General features: G+C 35.1%; 1 protein-coding gene and 1 non-coding gene across 2 annotated transcripts; both read right to left on the bottom strand.

The window, feature by feature from the left end:
- Positions 1-11,016: 11,016 nt before the first annotated feature.
- On the bottom strand, positions 11,017-11,109 carry LOC133312330 (small nucleolar RNA Z103). The gene has a single exon (XR_009751668.1). It is a non-coding gene; the product is annotated as a small nucleolar RNA Z103 (small nucleolar RNA).
- Positions 11,110-14,324: 3,215 nt separating this feature from the next.
- On the bottom strand, positions 14,325-16,556 carry LOC133312325 (uncharacterized). The gene has a single exon (XM_061513496.1). It carries the CDS (start codon positions 16,554-16,556, stop codon positions 14,325-14,327), a length of 2,232 nt encoding a protein of 743 aa, XP_061369480.1.
- Between the last annotated feature and the right edge of the window lie 1,122 nt (positions 16,557-17,678).

Raw genomic sequence — 17,678 nt, 5'->3', positions numbered from 1 at the left:
ACTTTCCGGGAAAACTTCCCAGGAGGTCGCCCATCCAAGAATTTTCCCAAGTCAAGCATGCTTAACTATGGAGTTCTTCCGTTCTGGGCTACCGCAAAGTAGATGCATCTTGTAAGTATAGGTAGTACCAATTAATTCTTATAAGTCATTCCCAACTGTACCATTCCATACCAGCACTGTCTCAAGAATCCCTATCTTTCGGGTGTTGATTCGATTCATTCATGTACCCCCGTCGCTGGAAGCCTGCCAGGAGCCATTCCTTGTCCGTGCCCTTTCGCACCGGCGATCACACCCCTCCCTCGTCAGCGCCCGGGATGTTACATAAATTGTCAAGAATTTGTTCTTAATATAATGCGAATCAATTCTTTCTAAGTTAATTAAGGCTTAATTCCTTGTTACCCTAAATCTAGGTGATCTTGAAAGAACTCTAGTTCTCCGATTATTCCCCAAGAAAATATGCATTAAGATCAAGAATTCAAAGATTGCACAATTACCCTATGTCTATCCCTAGATCACAAGGATTGTGATAAATTTATCAAATCAGGGTTCATACACCAACATCCCTATTGTCATACAATTCCCCTCAATCAATCTATAAGGAGCATACTCAAAGAAAGTATTAAAGACAGATAAATTTATTCAATTATAAAAAGAAAATAATTCAGAGACAATTTAATTCAAGACATAAATATTCAATTGGGTTCCATCTACCCTTAACTACATAAAAACTTAGCCTAGCATACTGAATTGAAAAACAATAACAAAGAAAAGAGAACCCCAAGCCTCCATTGGTGTGATGTTGACTTACATGCTTGAAATCTTGCTTCTTTAAAGCTTCAACTCTTCTTGTTGCATTTCTTTGATCCCAAAAAGCCATAATGGATGTAAAAAATCCCTTGAAATAAGAATTATGACAACATGTTAGCAAGATATTCAATTCTTGTGAATTTATGGTGTAAAACCCTAATTTCCATGCAATTCATGATGTATTTCAAGTATACTTAGACCTAATATTATGGTAAACCAAGGGTTTATCAGGGTACTTAATATATTGTTGTGATTTTGTTGGCAGCAGAAAGAATGATGTGTTGTGATGAATCTAATAACAGATTAAAGAATGGTGTATAAATATAGTACACTAATATAAAAGGTTGTGATTTGGAATAAGAGTACTCATATATATATATGTATATATATATATATATAATATAATATAATATAAAGAATTCCAGTACGAGGCCATTTAATAATTTGATCGTACAAGTTGAGCGTTTCCGTAAAAAGGATAGTTGTGGCGGAATTACTGAGAATAAATATTACTGTGAAACTATCTAATTTTCAGTTGGTTCTGGTTACTCTATAAAACAGAGATATATATAATATTTTGATATATTTTGATGATTGTGAATTTGGTATATTCTGATAATTCTAGTTAATTTGATTAGTGTAAAGTACTAATCTTCTTGGTTATGAGAATTGAGTGTTGTGGATAATTCTGATAGGAATTTCTTCTTTCTGAACTAAAGTTTGAATTGTGAAAGAGGTATGTTCTAGTTGATCATAATTGTTGGAATGAAATTACGAAATTTGTGTTGTGAAATATCTATTTGTGAAGTAAAGTAATAGAATTATAACTTATAAAGTGATGTGGGATAAATGAAAGGTAAGAATGAGGTGAAAATACTTAATTGTATTATTTGAAAATATATGGTGTTGTTTGTATTTGGGAATTTAACATGTAATGCATGAACTGAACTCGCGGGTGGAGACTTCTCCATAAACCCCGAGCTTATTGAGTTTATCTCACCCCGCGTTATGAGGATATATTTCAGGTACTTCTAGAGTTGAAGATAAGGATAAGGGTAAGTGGTCAGTGGAAGAAGACTAGAGTTATACTTGGAGCTGCTAATGAACAGTTGCATGTTTTGTGAAATCTTTGTATATATGTTTTGATATGATAACTAGTGGAGATAATGTTTTGAAAGGCCTAAGTTGCCAGTGTTAATGTTTTGTAAAGAATAACGAATATATGTAAATATTGTATAGTAGTTTATGTAAAAGGCACGAAGCCATCTTTGTGATATAGCTCGAATGGAATGAATATTGTGTTAATCACGTAATGTTAACCAAGTGAAATTTTGAAATTCCTAGTTGTTGGAAAAAATAATGGAGATGCTATCAAAATTTATAAGAAAATGTAAGTGTATTGTCATATCTCACTTAATTTGTTGTGAGATGGAACATGTTAGATGTCATTTTGAATCTTAGGATGTAAGCTTTAATATTCTAAAATATGAGACAACAAAGATAGAAAAATATGGTGCAGTTTGCTGTTGTGTTCGTTGCCCAGTTGTAGTGGAATTGACGGCAAATGTTGATTAACTTAGAAAATTCATAACTCATTTGTTTCTTATCGAAACAAGGCTTATAATATATCAAATTGAAGGTCCGGGTGTCAACTATAACATATCCAAAATAGAGAAAAAATAGATAAGTGTTTTTGCTACAATATGCAACTCTGTAAAATAGTACCGACTCGCTGTCGACGTATGTCGACAGTTTTGAGTAGTTATCTTACGGTAAACATGTCTGGAGATGTAGCAGTCCAAATTAAGCTTATGATACCTTTTTTTATTGGAATAATCTGGAGGTATCCTCATTCAACCTCCTCTGATCACCTTGTCCTCGGAGTACGGCCTTAAAGGCTAGCCCGTCATTGGAACAACGAGTGCATTGAGTTTCGCTACCGGAAGAAGGATGAGACTAATCCTCCATTCGAGGAGGGAGGCACATCCTTTGGCCCCCAAAGATTTTTCAAGAATTTGCTTGAGGCAGGGTTCGAACCCCTGACTCAAGCAAACCCTTGAGCTTATGTACTAGTGCAGCTTTTGTAAAACAGAACCTATATAAGGTGGTTATGTTGCTTAATAACGTATTGTTTCTTCGTTGGTTTATGGGAACCACTTAGCAATCGTTGTATATTTTTTGGGTGATATTTAAGCAGTAAAAGTTTATATTCTGCATTTGTTTTCGGTTATGATCATATTAAGAGAATTATTTTGAATTCGGTTGTTTTAAAATGAAAACATTGTTTATAAAAGTAAAAAACCCAAATTAATAAATAGAAAACCACTATTATGATTAGAAACATTCATAGTAAAGATCCTTATGATTTTGGTAAAAATACATCAAAACGACATAGTTTTATTAAAAATGACATAACTTTGTTACCTTATAATTATTACTAAAAATAATCTAACATTTTAAAATCATGAACAAAAACTTAAAAATCAAAATAAAACAAAAAGCACTCACTTAACTTTTAAATAAGGATCTTTATTATGAATTTTCTAATCATAACAGTAATTTTTTGCTTATTAATTTGAGTTTAAACGTTCTTATGGTATCATTATTATAAATTCAATTTTTTTTGTGAGAGACAAAATATGTCAAATGAGGTGTCATTACGTAGATCTCGAAAAGTTATGTGGAATCAAAATTTTGTTACCTAATTCGGAAACTCGAGTCAAAAGTTATGGACTTCCAAAGTTTTACGGTCAAACCGTTGACTTTTGTACCACGTGGCAGCACCTGATGAAACACGCCCCGAGGAGGCGTGTCTCTCTCATCGGTCACGCCCAAATGGGGCGTGTTTCTCTCCAACCGGTCACACCCCCGTGGAGCGTGTTTGACTGCTATATTTTCGTAATTAATTTTAAAATGACTACTTTTTCGTAATTTTTTTATTAAAAAAACAATAAATTAATTTTTTTCCCATATTTTTTATTCATGTTTATTATTCAAAATTGTCATGGATAATTGCCCTAATGACATGCCAATATTTACGTCCGGGTTAGCCAACCTACTTCTATTTGATTTCAATAACTATATACGTAATTTTGTTTAAACTAAGGTAAGTAAAACCTGAAAGTATAACACAATAACAAATATAGACTGTGGTTTCTTCTTCATCAATGCGCACAAGCATTAATGGATAATAATGTTTCTTCTTATGGAAAGCTTTAAAGTTATTATCTTGTTGCTGAAAAAATCATTGACTCAGAGGCTAACCGTGGGAAAACTAGACCAAGAGATCAATGACATGTGCTGCAACTCATGGTGTTGGTTCGAAAAGAACTTAGTGTTAGTATTTGGGTGTCCTAGAGACAATCTTATGATTAAATAAGGACATAGATGTAGACCTTTTTAATATTGTCGCAAATAAATAAAAGCACTCTTTATCTTGTTTCATAATTCTGTCTCGATATTAGTTAATATATTATGAATAACTTGATAAACCCCGTGGAATAAAATAGGTATCTCTTGCGTATCTGTGATGAGATCACAATCATGAGGATTCAAGAATACCGGATGTTTATTCCTAATTTTATGTTCCTAGTCTAGAGATACTGAGAATGGGGTCAGTAATCTCGGGTAAGACTAGCACGACTTATCTACTTGTATATGGATACAAGGTATAGACCTCATGTGCTACAGATATGGAGATGTCTTAGCTAAAGTCGTGGGTGGACCTATAAGGGTATAGCTCGCACTGAACAGACCCACAAAGAGACTCTATGAGGAACTCTCACAGAGAGTATCATTATAGTAGTCTCTTTATATTTGGGTATGTCTTTCCTAAGACCAGAAGTTATTACCTAGACTGTGTTCTAGAAGGCATGCTTTGATTGTGCACCTCGTCTGCCTGAAACATGGAGACTCATAGGGTATACTGTTGGGCTTGTCCTGAAAGAACACAGGGCTAGGGTGATAAGCTGAAGGAATTCGTCAAATCTCTGTGAGAGATTAGGTTATCTGTAAACCGGAGAAATCGAGATGACATTTACAGGGACTCGAGAATCTATGCATAGTAAAAGAGATCATGAGATGATCTGCCTTTAGAGTCTGTAAATTGAAGATTCCCTATTTCGAATAAAGCTTACCCTAAATCGCAGGGGTTGATACGCTTCCTTACCCTAGGTTTTATGGGAAGGTAACCGAGACGAAAGGAAATATATACGGCAACTAAATATGTGCAATAGGATGATCAAGTCACTAATCTAACTAGTTCTGGGGCAACAAAGCATTACTAGTGCTCTTTGTTGTCATTAGATGGGTTGTGGGCTTATTGGGCCCAAGCCCATTTATGTCAGTGACTATGTTGGACCTAATGGGTCACACACTAACACCTAATTGTCTAGATGCTCTAGCATTAATGGTATTGGGCCTAACAATTGTTATTAGCCCAAGAAGTAGTTTGGAACTCCACAGATAGGGTGGAGGGCGCATGGATCTAAGTAATGGGCTTGGATAGTCCAAGACATTACTAATTAATTTAATTAGTTAAATTAATTATCAAATGTTTAAATTTTGAATTTTTAATTTGAAATTTGAAATTTGAATTTTGAAATTGGAATTTTGAATTTTGAAATTCGAATTTTGAATTTTGAATTTGAAATTTGAAATTTGAATTTTGAATTTTGAAATTTGAAATTTGAATTTTGAATCTGAATTTTGAATTTTGAATTTTGAATTTTGGAATTTGAATTTGAATTTGAATTTAGAATTTGAATTTGAATTTAAAATTTAAGTGTTTGAATTCAAATGTTTGAAATTCGAATTTGAATTGGCTATGAAAAGTTGTTTCATAACAAAAGGATAAGATGAGATCTTGTTGTAACATATCAAGAGGGAATCTTTTGGACATAATCTAAGAAGATTTGGGGTGCTGATTTGGTTGTTGGTTAGTCATCAGAATCAGCTCCAGAAGATACGATCTGTTGGGAGAATATTTGAGTGATTTGATTCAAGTTTGAATGCAACTACTCAAATGTATCTGGTCATTATTTAGGCTATATGGGGCGCACCATATAACTGATTATATGATGATTTATGATCAGATATTTGATTAGGTTTTGAACCTAATATATCATAAAGATATGATAGGATGTTGTTGGCAAGATTTGATTTGCAACAAATCCTATTCTCTCTCTCTTTGATGGAGCGCCCTTTTGGAAGGAATTTTTATTGATTAAAAATCTGATTTTTTTTTAACAAATAGGCTCCTCTTGTGCGCCTCTATATATATGTTCCTTCTAGGGTTTTTAGAAAACCAACCAAGTCATTCTCTTCTCCTCTCCTGCGCCACTTTTGTGCAGTTTTCACATTGAAAGCTTCACTCTTTCAAACACTTTTACCTAGCCTTTCTCTTCACACAGTGTGCGCTTAGCAAGCCTCATTGTAGTGATCACTTGGCGGTTTCACAAGAAGGAGTTCTTGCAACTAGACGCAGTGGGTGGTGTTGATCAACGTTAGAGGGTCTGAACCCTTCAGACCTACCTTGATCATCACGAGTTTTCACGAACAAGGTAACATCATGCTTTCCTAAAGCATGATCTTGAATGCATGTGTGTTCCGCAATGAAAAAGTTTTGTTTTTCCCTCCAACATGCATCGGCCTTCAAGGCCATTTCCAACTTTCACTTAGGAGCTTATAGATTTAAACGCTCTTGTGATTGTAGTATCATTGCTAAAAATTTGAACAATGTTTGTGGGAGATAAAATATGTCAAGTGAGGTGTCATTGCATAGATCTCGAAAAATTATGTAAAATTAAAAAAAAATGATTTAGATACTCGAGTTAAAAGTTATAGCTTTCAGAAGTTTTACGGTAACGTGAGTGTCTACGTGACGCTGACGTGACATCAGTCCCATCAGGATCATTGATGGAACTAGTCTCATCAGTACTATTGACATGTTTGACTGCATTAGTTTGAGAAAACTTATCCAATTAACTTTAACAGGACAATTCTTTTACCCAAAAGTTCTAGAAAGCTGCTTTTGCCTAAATTAACCATAAACTTAATGAAATGTACCTCATGTAAACATAAGCTGCAAATTTTTACATTAGTAGATCGAAATGAACTCACTATGTTACAAAATTTCATGTTCAGCTTATTAAATTAAAAAAAAAAACACAAATTAACCATTTATTACACATTTAACTTTTTCCTTAATCGTTAACATGTGAGTAACTTAACATAGCGACGTTGGTATTTGCATTGTTCTGCTTTCCCTCGTGTGCTCAATTTTCCATTGAATTCACCTCATATTTTCAATACTTCCGTACAAAACATTAAAAATGAAAAAAAAAAATCACTTATGATTTATTCTATCCTTCCTACATAGTTAAAAGGGAAAACTTTCAAAAAAAACCCATGTAAATTTCCTCTTGAATCACTTATTTCCCTTCTCAAATTTTTTTGAATCATTTACATTTTTAGGGAGTAAGTGAAAAGAAAACTTTAAGTTAGGAGTATAAATGATTCAAAATTTTGTAAATGGATAAATGACTCTGAAGAAAATTACAGGATTTTTTTTTTAAGTTTTCATTAGTTAATATCATACGAATCCCATTTTTTACTAAAACTTATTGCCCAATGGATTAAATTGGAAAAAGATAAATTGTTTGCATTTTCAAACTCTAATTTATCTATTTATATAGAGGAGAGTTATACTTGCAACTAGGAGTGTTCGCGGTCTGGATTGAATCGGTTTTAAAACAAAAAATCATCCGATCTAATCCCTTTGGTTTGATCGTAAAATCATCCATTCAGTTTGAATTTTTTTTCAAATCCGATCTGATCCAATATAATTTTTTTCAGTTTAGATTGGATCGGTTTTCGTTTTTTTGAAAATCCTAAAACTTATTTCATGATTATTGTGCAAATAACATCTTTTGTATATATTGACTTTGTAAATTTCTTTTTTTCAATACGAAAGCATTAATAAACTATAATATAATTTTTTTTTTTGGCAATGAGATATGAAACTCTATAAAGATAAAAATTTGTTGATGAGATGTAACTAGATTTTTTCTTGGGTTTAGTTGATGGGTTAATGGGGCTTGGGTTTAGAAATTTTTGGGCTATAATTGGGGAAAGACCCAAGTAGGTAGAGGGAATTAATATATTGGATCGATTTTCATCAACTCATCCAAAAACCGATCCAATCCAATTAAAATATACGATTTTTTTTTCAGTTTTCGATTTTTCGGTAATCGATTTTTAGGTTCGGTTACCACGGCTTAAATCGGTTTGGATCGGTTGATAAACACCCTTACTTGCAACCTAAACATTTTATAACTTTTTATAATTTTTTTTATCACCATTAGATTAATTCTTAATCAACGGTTTATAATTTTTTCTTCTCTCTACTCAGTTTTACCATCTCCCACGTTTCATCTTCATTGGGGTCTCAACAGAAGAAGAAGAAAAAAACTATCAAAAGGGGAAGACAGTCGATTAATCTACACTCAAATCATCCAAAAAATCTACCAACAAATAGGTCTCAACATCTCTCATTTTCTTGAGTTTTCTCGCTACTGTGTTCGCTGCCTCTGCATTTTTGTTATCAAGCATTCTTCTCATTCTTAGGTGATTCTGTGAGTCAACACACTTCATCTTCCATTTCCCCTTTTTTTCTTTTGATCCCTGCGATTAAATAATGCTTATTTATTTTATTTTGATTAGGTCTGATGAGAATTGTGTGGGGGATGCAGAGGTCACTTTGCATGGAGCTGACTCGTTCGGCAAAAGGATCGGCATCACTGCCCCCAAGGCTAGAACCCGCAACAAACCTAAAAAGAGGTTTAAACACATGAGTTATCCGCAAAGGCTTCGATTTTAATTTGTCATCGAGTTGTAATCAGAATACAAATTTGGCAGCAAAATCAAAATAAATAAGTATTTAATTGTAGGGATCCAAGAAAACAAGGGGAAAACATATAATTCTAATTTTAATTTTGGAGTATTAGAAAAAAAAAAGGGAATGGAAGATAAAGTGTGTTGACTCAGAGAATCATTGGGAATGAGAAGAATGATTGATAACACAATAGCGAGAAAACTCAAGAAAATGTGAGATGCTTGAGACCTCTTCCCTTGGTAGATTTTTTTGGATGATTTGAGTGTAGATTAATGGTTAGTTTTTTTTTTGTTTTTTTTTTTTTCTATTGAGACCCAATGAAGAAAGATAATGGGAGATGGTAAAATTGAGAAAAGAGGAGATAAAATTATAAACCATCGATTACGAATTAATCTAACGGTGAGAAAAAAAGTTGTAAAAGATTATAAAATTTCTTGGTTATAAGAATAATCCTCCTTGTTTATATACATTGCAAATTTGAAATGATACAATAGCATTCTTTGAATGAATGAAGAGTCAAATATAACTAATGATAATTACAGTTATTATAAATAAAAGAGAGCTTAAAACAAAAAGAACACCAATTTAAAATATGTCGGATAGGTTTTAAAAACGTAATCAAAGTGTAATTTTATCTCGTGCCTACTTTATTCCTATTGAGGTCTAAGAGTGTGGGAGTACATAGAGGAGACATAAAAAAAAAAATACAAAATACTACCATAAAATAATCATCAAGCATAAAAAAAAAATCACTATCCTTCAATTACAGTTTGAATTAACATAATAATTTATATCAAGTAGCCGCTTTGCTAGGCTTCTGGAAATTGCCAAGACTTATTCAAACAAATTTAAATACTAGTCTAGCAACAATAACAAAATAATATATTAAAATAAAATAAAAACTGAAAGATTCGTAACAGTCAACCATCCTTCCATCTCCACAAAACACCACACAAGGCATTGAGTGACAAATTCCATAGTCAAATTTCAGTCATCAGTAATCACTGAGTTAATCTAATGGCAAACTAACAACATATATCGGACGAACAAAGATGTAGAAACGTGCCCAACAAAAGTGGGGTTCCAAACTAGCGTATATAGATAGCTGAATCTCTGAACAAACATTCAAGGCATGGCTGAGTCTAGGAACCATTAACCAAATATTGAATATGTATTTAACACTCTGGCTCTGAAGGGTACATCATATTTAACTTGTGTAAGAGATTTATTTATGGTCTGCTAGAAGTGTTAATATTATCATTAGTATTCGAAAATTAAATGAAATTTCACATTAATGACTACGTTAGAGCGAACTTTAAATTTACCCGATGAACAAAAAAGTAATGCAAAAGATAATTCATTCTCTAGATAACACTCAAAATGACATAACACATAAGAGTCCGTTTGATTGGGTTTTTAGAAAAAAAAAAAATAGCTTTTATCTCTTCTTCTTTATTATAAAAGTGATTTTTACAAAAGTTAAAACTATTTATATTTAGGACAGGATATATTTATCACCAAAAAATTTTACCACTCTTGCAACCAATTTAATTATCGTTGATTTCCGTCAACCCCAACGGTTATAATTTATTGGGAAATGCAATTAATTTTCAATAGATTATAACTGTTAGATTGACAGAAATCAACAGTAATTAAATTGGTTGTAAGAGTGATAAATATTTTTTGGTGGTAAATATATCCTGCCCTATATCTTTTTCAAAAACTAAATATTTTTATAAAAATATAAAAGGAACGGATCCACTTACCACGAAAAATATTTACCACTCATATAACAAATTTAATCACGTTGATTTCCGTCAATCTAACAGTTATAATCTATTGAAAATTAATAGCATTTATTGTGTCACATTTATTAATAAATTATTAATTCTCAATAAATTATAACCGTTAAATTGATGAAAATCAACGGTGATTAAGTTGGTTGTAAAGGTGGTAAATTAAATTTTTTTGGTGGTAAGTATATCCTTTCCGAAAAAGATAGTTGACTTTTGACTTCTGTTCTTTTTTAAAACTTTAAAATTTTTAGCTTCTAAAAAAAAAGTGGCTTTCTTGTAACTTCTACTTTTTTGTCAAAAACAGACATTCAAACAAGTTTAAAGTGAAAAATATTTTTTTCTTCTGAAAAAAAATAAATAATCCAAACTAGCCTTAGTAACAGTTGAAACAAGAGCAAGGATTTTGAAAATAGTCATCGAAATTCTCCTACCATATAAAAAAGACCTAATGATATAAACGAAAATATATACTTAATTTCCCTAACAAGGAACTAATGGCAAATGTTATTGCATAGAGAGAGGGATCAGTTTATTTGGCTTGGTTTCTCAAGAGAGAAAATTGGCACAGTATATTCAGCGTCGATCATGTGGGGAAAAAATCATCACCTCCGTCATTTGCACAGCACAGCACATCACATCACATCACTTTGCACAAGTTAAAATATAAATACCAAATTTCAGCCACAACGAACGACCACCAAGTTGTTAATCTAATACCAAAACATGTCAGATCCATTTTTTAACTAAACACGGTAGAGTAATTCCAACACTTAATTGAGTTGCTGCAAAGATCAGAGGACTGCTTGAAAAATCGATAACCTAAATTAAAAAGACTAAAAATGGATTGAAGTATTAACAATGTAAATATGGAATGAAAATGGACCATACGGATACGGGAGAAAACTCATATCTCAATATTTATCACTAATGGCATCTGGATTCAAATTCAATTAAGACGTACACAAAATCACATAGCTATTTCTTATTAAAAGAAACAAGAATTCGAAAAAAGAGAGAACACCAAAAAAATTAATATCATAGAAATTATTTATATGGCGTCGTCCGCTGGTACAACACGAAGCGTATATGTGCTGTACAGCACTGCTAATCAGTAATTGACGCTCAACAAACCCAATTTGAGTCACGAGACAGTAATGTGAAGGTAGAAAGCGTAACTGATTTTAAAGGGTACGAAACCCTAATTTGAGATTGGGAGAAGCTTATGGATATAAGCGGAAAAGGAAATGGACCTTTTTATTCCGATCAGCCCAATTAGTTGAATCCGAAATCAAGTAATAGTTGGGCTGATTGGCCAAGTCGTTCGTTTTGTTTTGCATTATTGTTCGTAATGTGATACAAGTTACAACTTGTATTGGAAAGAAACAGAAGACAAATCGATTTATTAATTCTGATGAAAAATCAATTACAGTATGTATATCCTTTATAACACCCCTTTTCCCACTTCCACCAACTAGATGCCTATTACACATGCCCCCACCCCTTTACATTTACATTCAACACACGTGACTACACTAAAGTGTATAATCAGACATCCACGTGGGCTTCTTAATACTTCTATTGGACTTCCTACTTGTATCAGCTGCCTCCCCGTTAAAAGTGACCTTGTCCTCAAGGTCTAAGTGAGGATAGACACGGCGTAACTCTGAAGTGGGCTCCCACGAAGCATCTTCTGGCACAGCTGCTGACCACTGCACTAAACTCTGGTGTTGAGGGCTGCCACAGATCTTGACAACACGAGAAGAAACAATAGCAACTGGTGACTGCACAGGCTTGTTATTTACACTGTACAAAGGCAAGGAGGAGAAACTCAAACTGTTATTACCATGGAAAGGCCTCAGAGTCGAAATATGGAAGGTGGGATGAATTTTACATCCTACAGGTAGCTGCAATTGATAAGCTACATTACTGATGACTTTCTGGATTGGATAAGGACCATAGAAACGCTTTGCTAACTTGTTATTGGAACGCCTGGCAGCTGTGATTTGTCTATAAGGTTGCAATCTCACTAGGACCATGTCACCTACTTGAAAAGAGTGATCCTTACGATGCTTATCAGCGTGGTTACGCATCCTATTCTGGGCTCGTTCCAAATGAGTCTTGAGAGTAGCTAACAATTCATTTCGATGATTTAAAAGTGAATCCAACGCTTCAAGTTTCACTAATCCACGTGGGTAATGAGGGATCAACGGAGGTTCTCGGCCATAAAGAGCTTGAAACGGTGTCATGTTGATGGAAGAGTGCACTGAAGTATTGTAGTGCAGTTGTGCCCAACCCAAAAAAGAAACCCAACGATGGATATGATCAGCACAATATGCACGTAGATACTGTTCAAGGTACCTATTTGTGACTTCAGATTGACCATCTGATTGAGGGTGGTATGAAGAGCTTGCATTTAACTTTGTGCCACTAAGTTGAAACAACTTCTTCCAAAATTGACTCATGAAGATTGGGTCACGATCAGACACCAAGGATCTAGGAAAACCATGGTGTTTAATAACCAAATCCACAAAAAGAGCAGCCACCGTTGCTGCTGTATAGGCTGATGGCAAGGGACCAAAGTGAGCATACTTGGTCATTCGATCAACTACCACTAAAATGGTGGAGAATCCTTGTGAGCATGGCAACCCTGTAATAAAATCTAGAGTAAGGTCCTCAAAAACAGCCTCAGGAATAGGTAACGGTTGAATTAAACCGTAAGGTGCTTGAGTTGTTGTTTTTATCTGTTGACAAACAACGCAACTCCGAACAAACTCCCTCACCTCCGCACGCATATGTGACCAATAAAAAGAAGCTGTTATGCGCAATAATGTACACAAAAATCCAGCATGGCCACCTAATGGGGAGCTGTGAGCTTCAGTTACAATTATCTGCTTCAATTGTGATTGAGAGCTTAATAAGTACCTATCTTTATGGAATAAAATTCCATCTTTAGTATGTATATTTGCATCAGTGCATTGACCCTTCTGTATCAGCTCATGAATGGCCAGCAACTCCGGATTGGATGCATTCTCTTCTCTGATCTGAGTAATTATATCAAAGTGTGGCTCAGAGAAATTCACCATCAAGGATCCAGACTGAGAGTCTTCATATTTCCTTGACAGGGCATCAGCCACAACTTTTGCTGCACCTGGCTTATATTCAATGGTAAAACTATATCCTAACAACTTGTAAACATACTTATGTTGTTCTTGAGTCTGTATGGTCTGAGACAACAACTCACGGATGCTCTGATGGTCGGTCCGGACAATGAAATGCGTACCTAACAGATAATGAAGCCATTTCTTTACGGCCTCAGTAATCGCGTACAGCTCCCTTACACAAGTGGAGGCCACTGCCATTCTTGGTCCTAACTTTCTGCTGAAATAAGCAATTGGTTTACCCAATTGTAGCAATACAGCTCCTATGCCTGAATTTGAAGCATCAGTCTCAACAATAAATTGTGATTTAAAATCAGGTAAACCCAATATAGGAGTTGTGGACATAGCTTCTTTTAAATTTCGAAAAGCTGTAACAGCCTCTGGTGTCCAAACCATTTTATCAGCTTTCAACATATCAGTTAATGGAGATGCTAAAGTGGCATAGTGATGCACAAACCTGCGATAGTAGCCTGTTAAGCCCAAGAAGGCTCTCATCTGCTTGACTGAGTTTGGCTGTGGCCACTCCAACATGGCAGCAACTTTTCTTGGATCAGCTTTGACACCCCCCACAGTAACCATATGCCCCAAATATGCTATCTCACTAACTCCAAAGTCACATTTACTTAGCTTGACAAAAAATTGATTTTGTTGCAAGCATGAGAGAGTCATCTAGAGATGTTGTTCATGATCTTCGAGCTTTGCACTATATATCAACACATCATCAAAGAAAACTACAACAAATTTTCTCAAAAATGGCCGAAATATCTTGTTCATCGCTGCTTGAAACGTGGCTGGGGCGTTGGTGAGGCCAAATGGCATCACACAAAACTCATAATGGCCCTCATGTGTTCTGAACGCCGTCTTGTACACATCCTCGGGTCTCATACGTATTTGATGATAGCCACTTCGCAAATCAAGTTTGCTAAAAATGGTAGCTCCCAACAATTCATCCAAGAGCTCGTCTATGGTTGGAATTGGAAACTGATCTCTAACAGTAATAGCATTAAGAGCTCTATAGTCAATACACATTCGCCATGTTGCGTCTTGTTTCTTGACTAGTAAAACTGGTGAGGAGAATGAACTTCTGCTATGTTGAATGTGACCAGCTGCCAACAGTGTACAAATTTGCTTTTCAATCTCTTCTTTCTGATGGTATGGGTATCGATACGGTTTCACATTCACCGGTTTGGACCCTTCCAACAGAACAATCATGTGATCCATGTCTCGGGCAGGAGGTAATGAAGAAGGCATATCAAATACAGCCTTAAATTTCAATAGTATAGGCCATAATAAAGGAGATACAACATCCTTTAATTTTAGTAATTCAGATGGTACCTGTTCCAAATCTTTCCCCATTACTTGTTGAGACAACAGACAACAAGAAGCCTCACTTGGTAAACTCTCATTCGGTACTCCAGATTGCTGCAAACCCACCAATTTAACTTGACTTCCTTTATGAGCAAATTCCATGGACATTCCAGCATAATCGTGGGTTACCCTGCCTAGTTGGCTAAGCCACTGCATGCCCAAAACCACAATTAAGAGATTTAAATCCACCACCCATAAGTCCACTGTGAATTCCTGACCCTGAATACTAAGTTTAACATTTGGACACTTAGCATTACAAAGTAAGAAATCACCATTCCCCATGAACACCCTCATTTTACTGATACGAATAATAGGAAGTTGCAATTCATCAACAAACTGATGTCTGACAAAATTATGTGAGCTCCCAGAATCTACCAACACCTCAACCTTCTTACCTTTCAAACTAGCTAACAATTGAAGTGAGCGGGGGTTACCTGTACCTGACAAGGAATGGAGCGCAGCATCAACTCGAGACTCATTCCTCTGCTCCATGCCCCAAACTATCTCCTCCTCTTGTTCCATCTGGGTATCTTCAGGTTCCCCAATAAGCAGTAACATTTTTGCCTTGCATCTATGCTTAGAAGTCCATCTTTCATCACAGGTGTAACAAATACCTAAGTCCCTCTTTCGCTGAAGATCTTCATTCGACAGACGTCTAACCGGTAAACGTGTAGTTGACGTCTCTGTTGAAGGTAAGGCTGGGATTGAACTAATCGGTGGCAACGAAGGCACAGATGACCCATTAGAAGTGGTCTGCATATCTGGTGGCTGAGTAACAGTATAATTCGTCTGTGAATTAGAACGAACAAAAGATTTCTTTTGACTGGTATGAAATGATGAACGAAGCTCTGCATGGTGAGCACTGTACGCCAAGGCTAATCTCATTGCCTGGTGCAAAGTTGTTGGCCAATGAAGTTCAATGGCTCCCCTTATTTCAGGTTGTAATCCTGACACAAAAATTGTCATCAAAAGATCATCATTCATCCCCGTAACTTGATTCATCAATCTTTCAAATTCTCGCATGTAATCTTGCAAGGATCCTGTTTGAGTCAGTTTAGAAAGAACTCCCCTCGAATCTCTATGATCTGGGTCACCAAAACGCTCACGAACTGCTTTGACAAACTCCTCCCAAATCTGCACCGTTCCGCTACTGAAAACCCATTGAAACCACGGACCCGCTGAACCCTCCATCCTCAGACCCGCTAATTGCCTTTTGAGGTTGTCAGGAACCTGATGCATCCTGAAGTAAGACTCTGTGCGAAAGATCCAATTATTTGGGTCATGACCTAGAAAGATGGGAATCTCCAACTTCATAGATTTCAAAGCTGAACGCTGATCGTGCAAATCAAACGGCACATGTGGACGATTCAGAGATTCATGCGACGTCGTCGGTGGGCTATGGGACATGAAATCCCTCAACCTTGCATCAATCGCTGCGAACCGTGCTTCAATCGACTCAGAAATTTGGTCCAAACGCTGATGGAACTCCAGCCTGTGAGACGCACACTCTTCGGCTAGATCCTGAACTCGCATGTTTGCTTGGATTCGATGATGAAAGCACCAGATGATACAAGTTACAACTTGTATTGGAAAGAAACGGAAGACAAATCGATTTATTAATTCTGATGAAAAATCAATTATAGTATGTATATCCTTTATAACACCCCTTTTCCCACTTCCACCAACTAGATGCCTATTACACATGCCCCCACCCCTTTACATTTACATTCAACACACGTGACTACACTAAAGTGTATAATCAGACATCCACGTGGGCTTCTTAATACTTCTATTGGACTTCCTACTTGTATCATAATGAGTATGAAATTAATTCTCATTTTTAAACTCGTTTAAATAAAAATTATGATTCTATTTCTACGAGCATTTGGGTAAAATCAACTATGAAAGTAAACTCCACAAGAAAATGGACCCTCTCATATGAAAAAAAAAAATGACAACTATGATTATTTTATAATTATTTTTTTTAATTTTTTTTATTATCATTGATCTACCATTGCATGATCATGATTACAGTGACGTAGTCACGTAGTCCCTAGATGGGGCCTGACCCTTACTGACTTTTTAAAAACAATTATTATTATATACATTTATATAATTAATTATTATTTAGTTCAGTTAAAATTTGGCTCCATCTATGTTCTTTGTCTCTCAGCTAATAGCCTAATAAATTGTAAGGGGAGTTGAAAACCCCAGCGCCAGCTGTGTTCTCGCGGTTGTCTCAAAGTTCAAAACTCTAATGGTATTTGCTCTTAAATTGGTATTTTTTATTCTGAAATTTTTCTAGTTTTCTTGTGATTGATTTTATTTTGTGAAGATATACTTGTTAGAGTAGAGTGCCTTTTGAGTGTTTTGTTTTTTTAGTGTTTCCCTAAATATTTGAACTGGCATCGCCGTCTTAACTTGGAGTCTTGGTCTCAATCCTCACAGCAAAGACTTCTTTTCTTCTCGGTTTGAGCTACAACACGTTTCAGGTTTGGTCTTTAAACCATAACCTGGCTATTTGGAAGTGAGTTTCTTCTTCTTGGTTTCACTTACATGGCAACCAACACAAGAGCTCTTCTTGGTTATCCACCGTCCATTGAGTGATTTTCTGGGTTATTATTTTTCTTTTTCTTTTTCTTTTTCATTTTTTTT

Source organism: Gastrolobium bilobum, unplaced genomic scaffold (assembly GCF_033153095.1).
Source record: "Gastrolobium bilobum isolate Gb01-03AN ecotype WA unplaced genomic scaffold, APGP_CSIRO_Gbil_v1 utg80294, whole genome shotgun sequence".
Taxonomy (NCBI): Eukaryota; Viridiplantae; Streptophyta; class Magnoliopsida; order Fabales; family Fabaceae; genus Gastrolobium; species Gastrolobium bilobum.
This window is presented reverse-complemented; position numbering and strand designations above follow the sequence as displayed.

What these genes read in the sequence shown, in the direction of transcription:
- LOC133312325 (XM_061513496.1), bottom strand. Translation starts at nt 16,556, where the DNA reads ATGCGAGTTCAGGATCTAGCCGAAGAGTGTGCGTCTCACAGGCTGGAG.